The 15,590-nt window shown below is 50.3% G+C and overlaps 1 protein-coding gene across 1 annotated transcript; it reads left to right on the top strand.

Moving 5' to 3' along the window:
• Positions 1 to 3,214: 3,214 nt before the first annotated feature.
• Positions 3,215 to 15,242, top strand: CHIT1 (chitinase 1). Its single transcript, XM_060142085.1, is given in 12 exon segments — positions 3,215 to 3,239; positions 4,538 to 4,567; positions 6,776 to 6,977; positions 7,559 to 7,615; positions 9,202 to 9,367; positions 9,574 to 9,698; positions 10,365 to 10,488; positions 12,439 to 12,624; positions 12,936 to 13,049; positions 14,346 to 14,472; positions 14,997 to 15,154; positions 15,156 to 15,242. Coding segments are annotated over 12 exon segments (1,401 nt in total).
• The last annotated feature ends 348 nt before the right edge of the window (positions 15,243 to 15,590 follow it).

Below are 15,590 nucleotides of genomic sequence, written 5' to 3'. Positions count from 1 at the left end.
TTCATCTTCCAAACAGCTGTTGATATCTCTCATCTATTTTGGTCCCCTCTTCCATTTACTTCATCCTAGTTGATTTATACCATTTTAATCCTTTAACTGCTATTTTGAGGGGGTTTCAGAAGAGAGTGGAGATAAACACCTGTGTTCAATCTGCCATGTGCAATGGGTACACTGTGCTTTTTCCTTTTAACAATATATTGAGAAAGTGTTTATTTCTTTGTAATTGGGTATAGAATTCCAGGCTCCAATAGGCAACACATAAATCTATTTTAAGTTTATGTTGCTTAATGCTGCGAAGTATACAATGAACATTATTTTACACTAATAGTTATGTGTAGAAATAAAGGAGAGAAGAATAGAAGGAGAGAGAGAAAGAGAGTAAGAAAGAGAGAAGGAAGGAGGAAGAGGAAAGGGGTCTACATGGAATGTCAGGCTCTGAAGGAGGGAGTGGGGGAGAAGCTCAGGGAAATGAATGGGCTGTAGTTCTAGCCTTGGCCCATATACTACCTAGATCCAATCCTCGCCTCTCATTTCTGGTACCCACTGAATGCCAACTGCCTCATACTCAAACGTGTTGTTATTTGTGAGAAAAGCAGCTTCCACTGGGATGTGGTCTACCAGGATCAGGAAACAAGCTGATGTTTGGACAGGCAAGGCCACAACCTGCACGGCCAGAGAGGGCTCAGTGTGCCCTTTCTTGCCAGAGGGTGGGTGGGGGGGCTCCCAGATGTGCGTTTCAGCATGACTGAAGGTCACAGTGGCCAGCATCCACGAGGTCCACCCCTGCCTGGGGCTCAGGCCCATCAGAAGATGCCCAGATAGAAAAGGGAAGAGCCTGGGAACCTTCACTCCAGCTCTGGCTCCTCTTTTATCCAGCTTTGGGCAAGTTTGCAAGAAACAGAAGCTTTGGCGTCTGGTTCTTTAGCTGCAATATGGGAGAATAGCTTCTGCTAATAGTTAAGAGGTTTCATGGGGAGGTTGGCACTTCTCACATCAACCAGATACTTTCTGAGCACTTGACATTGAATGGTGAGAGGACTGAGGAAACAGCATTCAATAATAAACTCAATATTTTCAGATATTTGCTGAGGACTATTCTTTGTGCTGGCCACTGGGGTTGTCAGTGCACAGTAGTGGACAAACAGACATGGTTCCCACTCTTGGGGCTTCCAGTCTAGTGAGAAAGACACACATTCAATTCATCAACTCACAAAATAAGTACATAATTTCAAATTAGGATAAGGGCTAGGAAGGAAAAGAGCATTCTGCTTCAGGAGAGAGTAGCAGGAATGAGGTAGTCAGGGGGAAAGAAAAGAAACAGCTACATAAACCAAGGTAGTGATGCTAATGGCGGGGCTACTGGGCACAGTGGAGACCCCAGATGATTGGGGGCAGGTCAGCACTTAGAGTGACTCAGAATCCTGGGCACCACAATGCAGGGTCCTTTTGGTGACATGAAGCCGAGTCAGGAAAGCTCAAAGCTGACAGGTCAGCCATATGTACGGGAGAATGGGGCAAGATAAGGAGGCCACCTGTCTCTCTGGAGAAGCCTCTCAAAGTCTCCTGGCTTTCACTTTCCACCTTCTCCCTTCCCCTTCTGCCCACGTTCCAAGACCTGAGGCAGCTCTATAGACCTCAGGTGATTCTGAACAGGCTCCTTGGCAGGATCCCTAAGTGAAAGAGAAGGCAAGGACACAGGGACCGTCCATCTGGGCACAGACCTCTGACCGCCTCAGAGACCTCACAGAGGTTACCAGAGCCCTGATCTCTGACACCAACAGAGACTGGGCAGAAGTGTCAGGGCCGGGCAGCCCCAGGAATAAGAGCAGGCAGTGCATTAATAACCATTCTCTGAGGACTTCTCCCTACAGATGAAGAAACTGGAGTTCAAAGAAATCAAGGAATGTGCTCGAGGTTACACAGATAGTAAATGACAGAGCTGGGATTCAAACCCAGGCAACTTGACTCCAGAGTCTGCTGCCACTGGACGTTCCCACTCAGCCACTCAGGCCACTCACATTAAGGCCTAGGACCAAAGAGCAGATCCCCTAGAAGCTCAGAGTTTTGCCAGGACCTTGGAGTTCATGTACGCACTGGCCATTGTCTGCAGACAGAATAAGTAACATGTCCCAGTAGGTCCTGCAGTGGCTGAATGCTGCCCCCTCCCCCAATATCTCCACCCATCACCTCAGAATGTGACCTTACTTGAATAAGGGTCTATGCAGATGTAACTAAGGTGGGAATCTCAAGATGAGATCACCCTGGGTGGTCCCTAAATCCAATGACAAGGGTCTTTATATGAGGCAGAAAAGAAGACATGCAAAGACACAGAGGAAAAAGCCTTGTGAGAATGGAGACAGACATCGGAGTGATGCTGCCACAAACCAAGGAACACCAGAAGCCATCAGAAGATGGACGAGGCAAGGAAACATTCTTCCCTAGAGATTCTGGAGGAAGCATGGCCCTGCCAATACCTCGATTTCAGACTTCCGGCCTCCTGAACTGGGAGGTAATAAATCCTGCTGCTTTAAGCCGCCTAGTTTGAGGCCATTTGTTACAGCAGCCACAGGGCACTGATAGATGTCCCTCTGATTCTTCATAAGAAACACAGGCATTTAAAAATATTACTAAGCTCATAGTTGCTATTTATCATTATGTATTTTTCTCAATGGATATAAAATATTACTATCACATGGATAGTAATAAAAGTATTACTATTGTAAAATATAGATTATACGTGCAACACTATCATCTTACAGAGAGATTACCTAAATTCCAGAGAGGGCCCTGGTAAAGCAAGCAGGCAGGCTGGTCTGGAAGCCTGCTCCCCTCATTCATGAGGTGTTTCTCTTCCTCCAAAGCCTGGGGCTACTGGTGGTCCTCACCAGCCCACACAGAGAAAATCAGAATCAAGCTTGCCCAGCAGAACGTTTAGAAACACTTCCCTCTTCCCTCCCTTTGCCTCCTGGCTTGGCAATGATGACAGCCCAGGTTACACCCTGTGATTGTTCCAGAAAACCAAGCATTACTAAAGGGCATTATGTCAGGTGTCCCCAGTCCGTGCTACTTGGCACCCTAGACCTCCATACCACATCCCCTGCCCCTGTCTGACTTCAACACCCCTGGCTGTGGTGGGACAGGGTGGCCTGATAAAAGGAGGGCAGGACCTGGATAGCTGGTTGCATGGGCTGGAGTCTGTAACTGAGCCAGCACCATGGTGTGGTCTGTAGCCTGGGCAGGTGAGTGGGTGCTGTCAGGGAGCATGGGCTGCGCCTTGGGAGCTGTGGGGAAGTGGGGAGGTGTATGTGAAATGGCTCCTTGGTGCTGTGTGTAAGGAAGCAGAAGCTTTCAGGAGAACTTTGGAGGGTCATTCCATTTCTCCCTCTGCTGCCAGGCTTGCAGTCCCTGTGGGCTCCCCCCTGAGGTCTTTCAGCCCAAGAGGCTTTGTGTTGCAAGGAAAAGCTTTTCTCAACAGGCTGAAAATGACTTTTCCTCCTGTTTTGGAAGCCCAGAGTCAGTGAACCCCTCGGCATTGGGTGGTTTTGTCTTTCCTGTGTTCTGAGGCCCCCTACTCCCCAGGGGTGCCCACTGCCAAGGAATTCTTCCCCACCCTGATGCTGTTGCCCTGCAAAAGGCAGCCTGCGAGCCATGACCCTGGGTGCCCTTACAAATTTTCATGCAGGTTTTATTAGGTTAATGGGAAGATCCAAGTTCTCCAGAGAGATGAAATAAATACTTTTAAAGGAGTCCCACTGAGCCCTACGTCTCCAAGGATATTGGTAACTCAGCCAACCTCTTGTGCAGTGTGGCAGGAAAGCAGCAAAAAGTAGTCAATTGTGGCTGTGAGCAGAGGTACAGAGACCTCACCTAGAGATGAGCTCTCTGGCCTAGCCCTTCCAAATTGGCTCTTTTCATCCTGAGGACAGGTTTTCTACTTATTTCAAAAGAGAAACCTTCTCTCTAAAAAGCTTAAAAGTCGGGCTTCCCTGGTGGCGCAGTGGTTGAGAGTCCGCCTGCTGATGCAGGGGACACGGGTTTGTGCCCTGGTCTGGGAAGATCCCACATGACATGGAGCGGCTGTGCCCATGAGCCATGGCTGCTGAGCCTGTGCGTCCGGAGCCTGGGCTCCGCAACGGGAGAGGCCACAACAGTGATAGGCCAGTGTACCGCAAAAAAAAAAAAAAAAAAAAAAAAGCTTAAAAGTCAGTGGTTTTCCTAGAATCTTCCTAAATCCACACTGCCCTCTACTCCTCTACTAATGTTCTAGAGAGGGAGCAGTCTCAGCTCATGGAGACTTCCATCAGCTCTGGGACTAGCCCAGGCCAGGTAGGGCCCCCTGCTGTCTGGCCTGGGTGAAGGGATGGACACAGTGCCCTCCTGGGTCCCTTGTGGGCAGAGGAAGCTGGATTTGTAGGAAACTGTCCTGAGCCCACCCCCATCCCGGACCACTTCTCGCTCCTGCGCTTCAATAGCCATAGAGGGCCTGGGAAAGTAAGAATGACATCTTAATCTCTGCCTTCTCTTTTGTGCTGTTCAGGTTTGATGGTTCTGCTGGCGATCCAGCGGGGTAAGTGGCGCCTTTCTTGAAGCTAGCCCTGGGTTCCCTCAGCCCCATTCCCTGGGCCCTGCTACCCTCTCCCATTCACTCCCCCAACACTTATGTCCACCCCAAGAGCTCTTGCCAGATTTCAGTGGGTTCTCGCCTCCAACGCTCCGGCCCCTGCAAGTGTCCTTGTCCCCATAATGGCCTTGCCATTCCTTCTTCTGGGAAGGTTCTAGCCTCCTAACCCACTAGCCGAACTCCTGTGTGTCCATGGGGGCAGCTTAAATGTCAGCCTCTCTCTGGTGTTTCCTGAGGCCACTTGCTCCAACCTCTGTGCTCTCATCGCACTGGAACCCATTTTACAGTATATATCACAGTGTTTCTAATTACTGGCTTAGGCGTCTCCCCTACCACCAGTAGGGGAGCTCTGAGCTACTGGAAGTAAGGAACCTAAGTCTTCTCCAGCTCCATGTCCTAGCCCCTTGGCTCAGGCAAGGACAGCACACTCTTTCCGTGTCTGTTGAACTGATTGCATGTGGAGCTTGGGAGAGCCAGGAGGGCTCCCTCTTGTGCAGGGGGGAACTCTCTGGGTGATGTTTAGCCACTTGGACTCCTGGGTTCCCTTCCTATCCCACACCACTCCCTGTACTCAGACCCTCATCCTGAGCCTGGGCTGTGGCACAGGACACACATTTCCCCTCTTCATCTCACAGGAGGGGACAGCCAGGTCCAGAGAAATAGCAAACATGGGGAAGAGAGAAAAGTTGAAGATTTCCTCAAAAGCTTTAATCCAAGCTACTTCTGGGCATATGGTGTGCTATCGTATGGGATGGTATATATTTATAATAATAGAATTTTGTGTGGGCTAAGGGTTAATGTATGCAAAGCACTTAGAACAGAGCTTACTTTCTGCCAGCACTGTTCTGAGTGTTTCACATACATTAACTCTTCATTCACACAGTAGTCCTTAAGATAAGAGCAATCATCATTCCCATTTTATGAAGGAGAAAGCTGAATTATCTGGCTAAAAAGTTGCAGAGTGGGGATTTCAACCCAGGCATGAAATTCCAAAGTCCCTGCTGTTAACCACCAGACTTTGTTGCCTCTATAGTACAAATATTCATGCACAATATTCAATATGCTATGGCAGGATATGATACAAAATAAAAAGAGCCTCCTGGCTCCTTTCTAGATGGACCCAAGGGATGTGTTCGCTGGGTTAATCCCCTGCTTCCTTCTTTTGCTTTGGGGAGTTCACCAATCCTCCTTCTATGTCACTCAGGCAACGCCCCAATCCCATCGGCAAACTTCACTCCCGGGTGACCTCTAGTTAGGGCCAGTGACTACCCAGGAGCTTTGACTCCTCCTTCTGAGAGCCATCCATGGGCGCAGGGGTGTCTCAGCCAGCCCTTCATGCTCTGGGTTCCTACACACCCTCCTATAGCCACTTTGCACTGCTCTCCCTCCTCGTCCTCTCACTGGCCACATGGGGGCTGCAGGAGGGTGCAGAGAGACCCTGTCTGTGCAAAAGGAAATCCTAGGGTCTAGACCGTGACCACAGACATACTCCAGTCCAAACTCATCATTCTGCCAAGTCCCTGGCATAAAATGCTGGCGTGTACAAACCACACGATCATAGTCTGCAAGGCTGGAAGAGCTCTCAGAGACCACACTGTCATTTTCAGATGGGGACCCCTAAGCCAAGGCTAAAGAGATCGGCCCAAAGTACACTTCTGGCAGCTGCAGGGATGAAGACGAGCATCTTTGCGTTCTGGTCCCTTGGTGGGAGCCATCACTGGTAGACAAGCCCCCAACTGGGAGGAGAGGCCCTACACACAAAGCCATTCTACAGGGTATGGGGATGACAGAAACAAGCTGCCTTTTCCTAGAGAAAATATTCTCTTTGTTAGAACCTTGTCAGTGATATTAAACCAATTCTCTACAAGGGATAATAGTACGTAAATGCAAACCTCTTTAAAGCAAGACTAAAGAAACATAAACCCAGGCCTGTAACTGGGGTCTCCTCTCTGCCACTTTATATATTTGTATTTTAATTAACATTCTGAAGTATTCCAAGCCGTGATTTGAAAGTTCTGCCTCCCTGCCTCCAGCAGATGAAGGGCCATGTTTAACGTCTGCTGGCATGGCATAAGTTCTGCCTCTGGGCAGAGGGTGCCAGTCCATAGCAGGCCCTTCTGATTGCCGTTTCTTTGCTTTGCCCCAACTGGCCAGGCTCTGCGGCAAAACTGGTCTGCTACTTCACTAACTGGGCCCAGTACAGACAGGGGGCTGCTCGCTTCTTGCCCAAGGATGTGGACCCCAAGCTGTGCACCCACCTCATATATGCCTTTGCTGGCATGAACAGTCACCAGCTCAGCTCCGTAGCGTGGAATGCTGAGACACTCTGCAAGGAATTCAACAGCTTGAAGAAGATGTGAGCTGCAGTGGAGGAGGTGGGGATGGGAGGTGGAGAAGACAGGCGCCTCCTCTCAAAGCCAGAAACCTTCTCCATTACTGCAGTTTGGCTGCAGACCTGCTGTGTGGCTTTGGGCAAGTCTCATCACTTCTCTGGGCTTTCCCGTGCTTATGTGGAAGAGGTGGGGGTAGATAGTGACTCCTTAAGTGCCCTTCCAGTTTAGGTCTAAGTGGAATCTGGACTGTGAAACTGTTTCCCTCCACTGGGAATGAGTGCCCTTCTATCTCCTAAAATCTATCTATCCTTCAGCTCAAGTGTTATCACTACCTTAATACAGCCTCTCTGAAGATCTGTCCTGATCTCTTGCTTTCTAAATTCCTTGAGTGTACGGCTCCCCAGCCAGATAAGAGGTCCTCAGAGTCAGGAATGTGTCTTTTCTTTCCCAATCTAGAGCTTCCCTGGTACAAAATATGACCATAGGGATTTATATATCCCCTACCTCACCCCACCAGCCCTGCCAGGCTCCTTGCTTCCTTGTTAGTGAGGTGAGCCCCAGGACCTGGCTGGATAAATTCCGGTGCTTCTCTTGTCTTTTCCAGGAACCCCAAGCTGAAGACGCTGCTGGCCACTGGGGGCTGGAACTTCGGCACTCAGAAGTGAGTTGTCTGTGGGCACCAATGTGGCAGGGCCCCTAGTGTGGAACTGGCTCACTGGCCAGAGAGATCCCCAGTCGGGGAATCAGCCAGGTAGAGGTGTAGCCAGGGTGAGGGAGAGTGGGAGAGAAGAGTGGACTCTGGGGGCTGACCTTCCTTCTGACTTCTTGGTACCTCCTCAGGAGGCAGTGGAGTGGGCTTAGCTCCAGGCCGTTATACATCCAGTCTTTTTTTTTTTTTTTTGCGGTACGCGGGCCTCTCACTGTTGTGGCCTCTCCCGTTGTGGAGCACAGGCTCCGGACGCGCAGGCTCAGCGGCCATGGCCCACGGGCCCAGCCACTCCGCGGCATGTGGGATCCTCCCGGACCGGGGCACGAACCCGTGTCCCCTGCATTGGCAGGCGGACTCCCAACCACTGCGCCACCAGGGAAGCCCATCCAGTCTTGCTTTATATGCAGCACAGAGTCTGACCTCTTTCCAGGCCTCAGTCTCTTCCTCCATGAAATGTGTAAAGGGAGGGTCTCAACTAATCCCAGACAACATATAATGTCTATATTTTCTGAGCTCTGGAACAGTATGTCTGAGAATTTTTGTTCCCTTTCTGGGTGTCAAAAGCAGTCTGTGAGATTGAGCTTGGATGCCAGAATATTGACATTTCCAGGACATTTTTGATGATTTATGGAGATAATGGAATGGTATATTTGGAACCATACTTTTCCTAGAAAGTGCTAACTGTAAGGTCCCCAAAATTCTAAACCAGTCTTTCTAATACTTTTTTGGATCATGAGTCCTTTTGAGAACCTGATGAAATTTATGACTCCCCTTCCCCAAACACTGCTTATACACAGATTTTTCACTGAAATTCAGGATTCTCAGCCTGGGGTTCCCAGGCACACAAACCTCACTTAAGAGCTGATGCTATTAGCTAATTTAAAAAAATAAATTAAAATAGAAACGGTCTATAAAACTCAAGACCCCCAAGAAGTCCAGGGACTTGTTGAGAAAGTAAGATGTGGGGAGGTTGTTCTTGGGGCACCTCAGGAATTGTAAAGAACTCTGGACTAGTAATAGTAATAGCAAGAGCACGAAGCACTCTACAAACGTGAGTTAGAAGAATAGTAACCACGTTAACCTGCCAGGGAAGTAGAAGAGCAGCCCCCCAGGGTTACCCAGATCCTCACTGGCCTGCTGGGCTTCTCTTCCTCCTCATCTTAGAAACTGATTCCTCTTCTTTTTTCAATCTCCATGCTGGGTTGACAGCCAGCTCTGATTCAGGTTAGAGCAAATCCCTGGGCAGGGATGTGGCAGTAAGCTTCTGGAGGGAATTTTGGGAAGCAGAGCTCCTAGTGAGTCAGTGTGCCCCTGGTGATGTCAATGTTTTGGGGCACTTCTACATTGTCCCTTTCCCTTAGCCAGGCCCATAACCCACCTGCAAATATCCCGGCAGCCTCTGAAGCAGCCCTTCTGGTGCCCTTCTGGCCTAGACAGCTGAACACCAATATCTTGAGTAGTTTCTCACTTGCCTCTGAGGGAGCATGACCCACTGTCCTGTGTAAGACAGGCCCACACTGCCCTTTATCAACCCACAGGTTCGTGGATATGGTGGCTATAGCCAATAACCGACAGACCTTTGTCAACTCAGCCATCAGGTTTCTGTGCAAATATGGCGTTGATGGTCTCGACCTTGACTGGGGGTACACAGGAAGCCGGGGGAGCCCTCCATCAGATAAGCAGTGCTTCAAAGCTCTGGTGCAGGTACAGCTGGGTGAGATAGGGAAGACCTAGTTGGCCAGGGGGCCACATAGGTGCTGCTCTGCCCCCAGGCTCAGCTGCTTCATGTGTCTGCATAGCACAGACCAGCCCTGTGGTCAGTTTTCAGGCTCCTGTGCGGGAACATCTGCTTGGGGCTCACAGGGCTACCTGTTCCCTGCCTGTGTGTTCACTCTGAGCTGCCCCTGCAGGCCCTGGCCAATGCCTTTCAGCAGGAAGCCCAGGCCTCAGGGAAGGCACACCTCCTGCCGAGCACAGCTGTCCCAGCAGGACCACACTGCACAAAAGCTGGATACGAGGGGGACAACATTGCTCTGTGAGTCTCAGGCAGATGGCATGGACCCTGTGTTCTCTGCGGGGGAAAGAGACCAAGGGTAGTCTGAGCTTCCCCCAGAATGGAGCAGGGGCTCGCCTGCACCACCAGCAGACCCAGGGAGGGTTTCCTTACCACATCTGCTGCTCCATCACTCCGGAGTCCCTCTCTTTGGAGCCTGGCCCTCAGTCTTAAAGTGAAATATCCCTGGGGGAGGAAAGAGGGAAGCACTTAGCATCTCCAAGAGGATGAGTTCCCACGCCAGGCCTACTGAATAAGAGCCTGCACCTGAATGAGATTCCCAGGTGATTTATGTGCACAACTAAAGTTTGAGAAATGCTAAGCTAGATTTCCCTTCAAAATAGCAAAATAGCAGGAGGTGTCCTTGAGTGGACTGTGTCCTGAGGGTGCTGAGGGGACAGCTGGGAGGAGGATGCTGAAGACGTGAGCCGCCAAGAATGAGAATGGCCTGGATGACGGTGTGCGGGGGGGCGACCGGAGGGGCTGCCTATGCTGCTGCGTCTCCCAGAGCCAGAAGGGAGCCCGCCCCCACCATGCAGGTCTCTCCCCAGGCCACACACTGCGTGAGAGGGGAGGGAGGAGCAAGGAAGGGGGAGGGCTCCACCCTGCGCACTAGCCCCTCACTCTTTCTTCCCACGCCTCATGCAGGAACCTGGAGTTCCTCAGCTTCGTGGCCTATGACTTCCGTGGCTCTTGGGAGAAGAACACAGGGCATAACCGCTCCCCCGACGAGAGACAGGGAGAGAGCGGGGCCGTGGCCGAATTCAATGTGGTAAGTGGGAGGACGCCCCTGGCACAGGCCCTTGCCGGCGGCCCCTTTTGAGCGTCGAAGAACCAAATGGAAGGGAAAAGCAGGATACCAGGCAGGGCATGGAGAAGCCAGGATATTTTTGTTTCTTTTGTGTGTGTTTGTTTGTTTGTTTTATTTTCCTGTTCCATGCCGCTGCTGAGGAGAAACCTCACTTCTGTATAGCATGTCGACTGATATTAGACACAAATCTAGTTTGGGGACACATCAAACAAACCAGTGACTAACTGGGAGGCTGTCTTTGAGCTCAAGTTTCCAGCCAAAATGGCTTCCGCTCCCTTCATACACCCTCAGCCCCATTTCCTTCAAGATAATGGGTAGCTTTTGCTCCTTGGCACTGAATGTCCTTCTGGAAGGTGTTTTCTGGAAAGAGGTGAGAGCTTTCCCAAGTTGATAACATCTCAGGGCAGAACCACCCCTACGCCACCCCAGTCCCGGGAAAGGGAAGGCTTGGTTGTAGACTGGAGTGGGTGGAGGTTTCCTGCCCAGCTCTTCCTCATTCAGTAGGCTAGACATTGTTTTACAAGCCCATTCTAATTTTAAAAGTCAAGATTGACCGTATCATTTCTCCTTCTTAACAAACAACAATAACAAAAAGCCCTAAATTAAAATGTTTGTTAATTTTGGGAGCCCACATCTTTGTGTGTCAGCTGGGTGGAACATCTAGGACTTCCATGGCTCTTTCACAAATAAAGTGCACTTCTTCAGGCACTCACATTGCACCTGGCTCCTCCACCCTCATCTGGGAAACTCTGTGGGTCCCAGGAGAAGCCAGCCCAGTCAAGTGGGGAGACATACAAAGACATTCAGCTGAGAGGTGAGGGGGTTGAACTCCCGCTGGCACGGTGCTCTCCAAGCTGTGTGCCCTGGATCCATGTGGGGGAAGGGAGGCCTTTATCCTCCTACAAAGAGGCCTTCTACTCTCCATACTATGTGCCCTGCATGTTGCTTCTGGCCAGAGGGGTGACTTTTCCAAATTTGCACAAAAATACCACAGAACTTAGCAGGGTGCTCTGCCCTCTGCCCTCAGAAAGCTCCAGTCTGACCAAAGATAAATCATATGGACCAGCAAAACCAAATACACGTAAATCAATACAGTGAAAATACCTAAGTGCTAAAAGGTTGCAGGGTAACTAGAAAACCTGGATTCAAACAGGGTGGATTCTTGGGGAAAGTGAGCCTACCGTCCTGGTTTGAGGGAAGAGTCTTCATTATTTGTTTAATCCACAGAGTTATGTTGGGTACCTCCTCATGTCACAGGCCTGGGGGTGTCATGTCAAGTAATACATGATGGGGGAAGGTCTTGTGCAGAGGCGGTGAAGAAGCCCTGTGCTCATTTGTTCTTTCTATTTGTGCATCTTAGTGCCAAGCATTGTTCTAGGCACTGGGGATACAGAGATAAATAAAATTCCCTGCTCTTGTACTGAGGGTGAAACAACAGTGATGGTAATGATCACAATCATAGCTCCCCTTTATTGCACTATGTTAGACTTATACATGCATTATATCTTTTAATTCTCACAATGCCCTTAGTGACAAATATTTTTATCATTTCCATTTTATAGACAGGAAGCTCGAGGCTCGGCAAGATCAAATAAGCTGCTGGGTAAGGCAGAGATCGTTGTTTACTGAGGTATCCCAAGCATCTAGGACAGTGCCTGGCACACAGCTGGCCTTCAGTAAATATTTACTGAGTCAATGACTGTTTGAATCCAGAGCCCATGCTCTTGGCTATAGGGCCATGCAGCTTCAATCACTGTGGTTCAGGGTCTAAGACGGGATCTAAAGAAGATGGGGAAGGGTTGGAACACTAGTAAATGCTCATGAAACTCCTCTGGAGCCCCCAGGCTTGGATGATCTGAACCAGTCTAAAGGCAAAGAAAATTAGCCCTGACATTCCTCCTTCACCACCAGGACTCTGCCATGCAATGGTGGCTGCAGAAAGGGACCCCTGCCAGCAAACTGATCCTTGGCATGCCCACCTATGGGTGATCCTTTACCCTGGCCTCTTTGTTGGACACCGGAGTGGGGGCCCAAGCCACGGGGCCTGGAACTCCTGGCCCCTTCACCAAAGACGGAGGACTCCTGGCTTACTGTGAAGTAGGAAAACCCACAGCCACCCCGAGTATTGTGCAGAGCAGGGGCTTCTTCTCCCATAATTTCTGAATGAGGATGCTAGGCACAGTGAATTCTGGTTGGGTAAATTCCATCCCATGCCTGTCATCTTGGATTTATTCCCTAACCCCAGGTGCCTCATTGAATCGACAGTTCTAGGTCACTCAGTCTAGAGCTTCCTAGATTCTCCAAGCTTCTCAGACGTGAATATTTCAGTCTCTAGTCTCCTCATGACAGGGAGAAGATGCTTGCAGTGCCTCCCACCTCCTTCCCAGCTCTGCCCTCAGCTCCTACAGGTCTGCTCTTGGAAGGGGGCTGATGAGCACAGAATCAAGGACCAGAAGGTGCCCTATGCCTTTCAGAGCAACCAGTGGGTCGGTTTTGACGATGTGGAGAGCTTCAAAATCAAGGTGAGGCTTGGCCCTGCTGGGAAGGTGTGGTCCTGTGTGGGCCCAAGGCCTGTCAATAACATTCAATGACAGCATTCAGAACTTCTTCAAGGAGAAATATCCCAGCATTTCACAGATCTCCATGTGATAGCATTTGGTACCATTATCACCTATTGATTAAGAAAAGACACAATGGCAAAAAAATTGCTCTACATTGGAATCTCTCTTGAAAGTATTTGCATTTTATTAAACACAAATTCTACAGATATATAAGAGGAGAAATATACACAGTAAGGCATATCATTTTATTCAGTCCATTGACAATATTTGGTGCATGTTCAAATTATAGATCCTTTGATTTACTTATATGAAACCCCCTCCACTCCTGCCTCAAAACTTGAGTGCGTTTACCTGTTTCCATGTCTCTCTCTCCAGTGAGGTCATTGGCACCTGCAGAGGGACCTGCATTTGCTCATCTGCTTATCTTTTGTCAGTTATGCAGTGGCAGGTTCTTCTGGTGGTGTAGACAAAGTGCTCTGGAGAATTGAGGAGGCAGCTGGGGGAGATGAGAGAAGGCATCATGGTGGAAGGGATTTTGAGAAAGTCTTAAAGCAGAGAAGGTGGGCCTTCTGGGGAGGAAAGCGCAGGAGAAAGACTTGATGGAGAGGAAAGGGGAAGCTGGCCTCTGAGAGCAAGTTGTACCATAGCTGGAACCCTGAGTGGGGACTGGTGTAGAAAGGGAGGTAGCTGGGAGGGACATTGGGGCCATCAAGGGTTCCAACCACCTCTACCCTGTAACCTCAGCCTCACGCCAGAGGTGAGCCATGGCCCCCTGGCAGGGCTAGGGCCAGGGAAGCCCACTTGGAGGGGACACACAGCCATACCCTAAAGAAGCCTCAGGGAACTGGTGGAGGTGAGAAGGCCCTCAGCATGGACAAAAAGACATGAAGACAGGGAATGGATTCAGATCTTTGGGGAAGTTTAGTCGTTCCCGATGGTAACTGAACTCATCACAATCAGCAGACAGTACCCCAAACACAACAGCTCAGCCCAGAAAATGCTGGGAAGTTAAGGCTGCCAACCTAAGGAAAGTCACACATCTATGTACTCCTCACACCTCCACCCTCATGTCCACCCCTGGCCATGTTTATGTCAGGGCAGGGAGATTCCAGAATGAATCATGCCCAGCAAGGATAAGGACTAATGGACCTGGGGGTGCTGGAGAAAGGAGGTCCCTGCCTGGATGAGGAAACGGGCTCTGGGGCTGCTGGCCGGGCTTCCCTGCTCTCCTCCACCCCCATCTCGCTCCTCACACAGGTCAGCTATCTGAAGCAGACGGGACTGGGTGGGGTCATGGTTTGGACACTGAACATGGACAACTTTGCTGGTTTCTTCTGCAACCAGGGCCGTTACCCCCTCATCAAGATGCTGCTGCTGGAGCTGAGTGAGTATGGGGTCAGAGCACCTCAGGAACTGGCTTCTTCTGAGGAAATGACTTTGCCCCACTACCGTGATTTCCCAAATTTCACCCCCAGGAGCTGAGGAAGCTGTAGAAATGATTCTCTTTTCACACTCTTCTTCCTCTTTCTGATTGTACCAATGCCTGCCCAGGGTGTCGGTAACCAGGGCTTCCCTCCAGAGGGCCCTCAGCCTCTCTTCTCAAGGCCTGCACTCAGCCTTCATTGTGAGAGCCCGCTGGCCCTCACCATTACTTGGTTGGGCTTTGCAGATGGTAGATAGCCATTGACTGCCTATGACACTTGTAGCTCCGTTGTTTTCTCTTGAGCTGTGCTCCAGCTGTAGGTGTGCTTGCTGTCTGGCTGTTCTCTGCCTTGGGTGTCTGACTATACCCTGCCTGTAAGGTACGGGGTGTTGAGCTGCTGCCGCCTATGTTGCTGCCTGTGTGCTTGGCCTATGGGTTTGGGATCTTTTGGAGGAGCCTTGGTTGAATCATCACTGTTTTCCCAGGTCGTCCATATATGTCTTCAGGTCCCCCAGAACCTGAAGCTCCTGCACCAGCTCAGTTCTCTGAACCTAAGTATGGCTCCAGCCTCAGACAAGACATCTTCTGCCAGGGCAAAGCTGACGGGCTCTACCCCAACCCTCTGGACTGGTCCAGCTACTACAAGTTGTACAGGGGGGCGGTTGTTCCAGCAAAGCTGCCCGAGGAGCCTGGTGTTCAGCTCCTCTTGCAAATGCTGCACCTGGAGTTGAGTCTCCAAGGCCCCTTCGGCCCCAGCACCTGGGCGAGGACCCAGGACCACTCCATAGCCCACCTCCCCAGCTCTCCCTGGCAGTTGCAATCTAGCTTCTTGTGTCTTTCCATATCCAAGCTTTCTGTTCTCAGCCTTGGTTTCCTCTTGTTCTGCTCTTCCTGGGCTGCCTATTTTACTTGAAAAATAAATCTTTGGTTTGCACCCCACTGCCCCCAGATGTGGTGACTTACAGAGGCTCTCTAAGCACTCTGTTAGTTCAAACTCTACTCTGAGGAAGGTAGGGAGACAAGAGGGGAGGGTGACATAAGGCATGACTAGGTCAGAGCCAGGTGAGAAGGCGATCCAT

Source organism: Lagenorhynchus albirostris, chromosome 2 (assembly GCF_949774975.1).
Source record: "Lagenorhynchus albirostris chromosome 2, mLagAlb1.1, whole genome shotgun sequence".
Taxonomy (NCBI): Eukaryota; Metazoa; Chordata; class Mammalia; order Artiodactyla; family Delphinidae; genus Lagenorhynchus; species Lagenorhynchus albirostris.
Note: the sequence above shows the minus strand (reverse complement) of the source record. Positions and strands in the feature narration are given on the sequence as shown.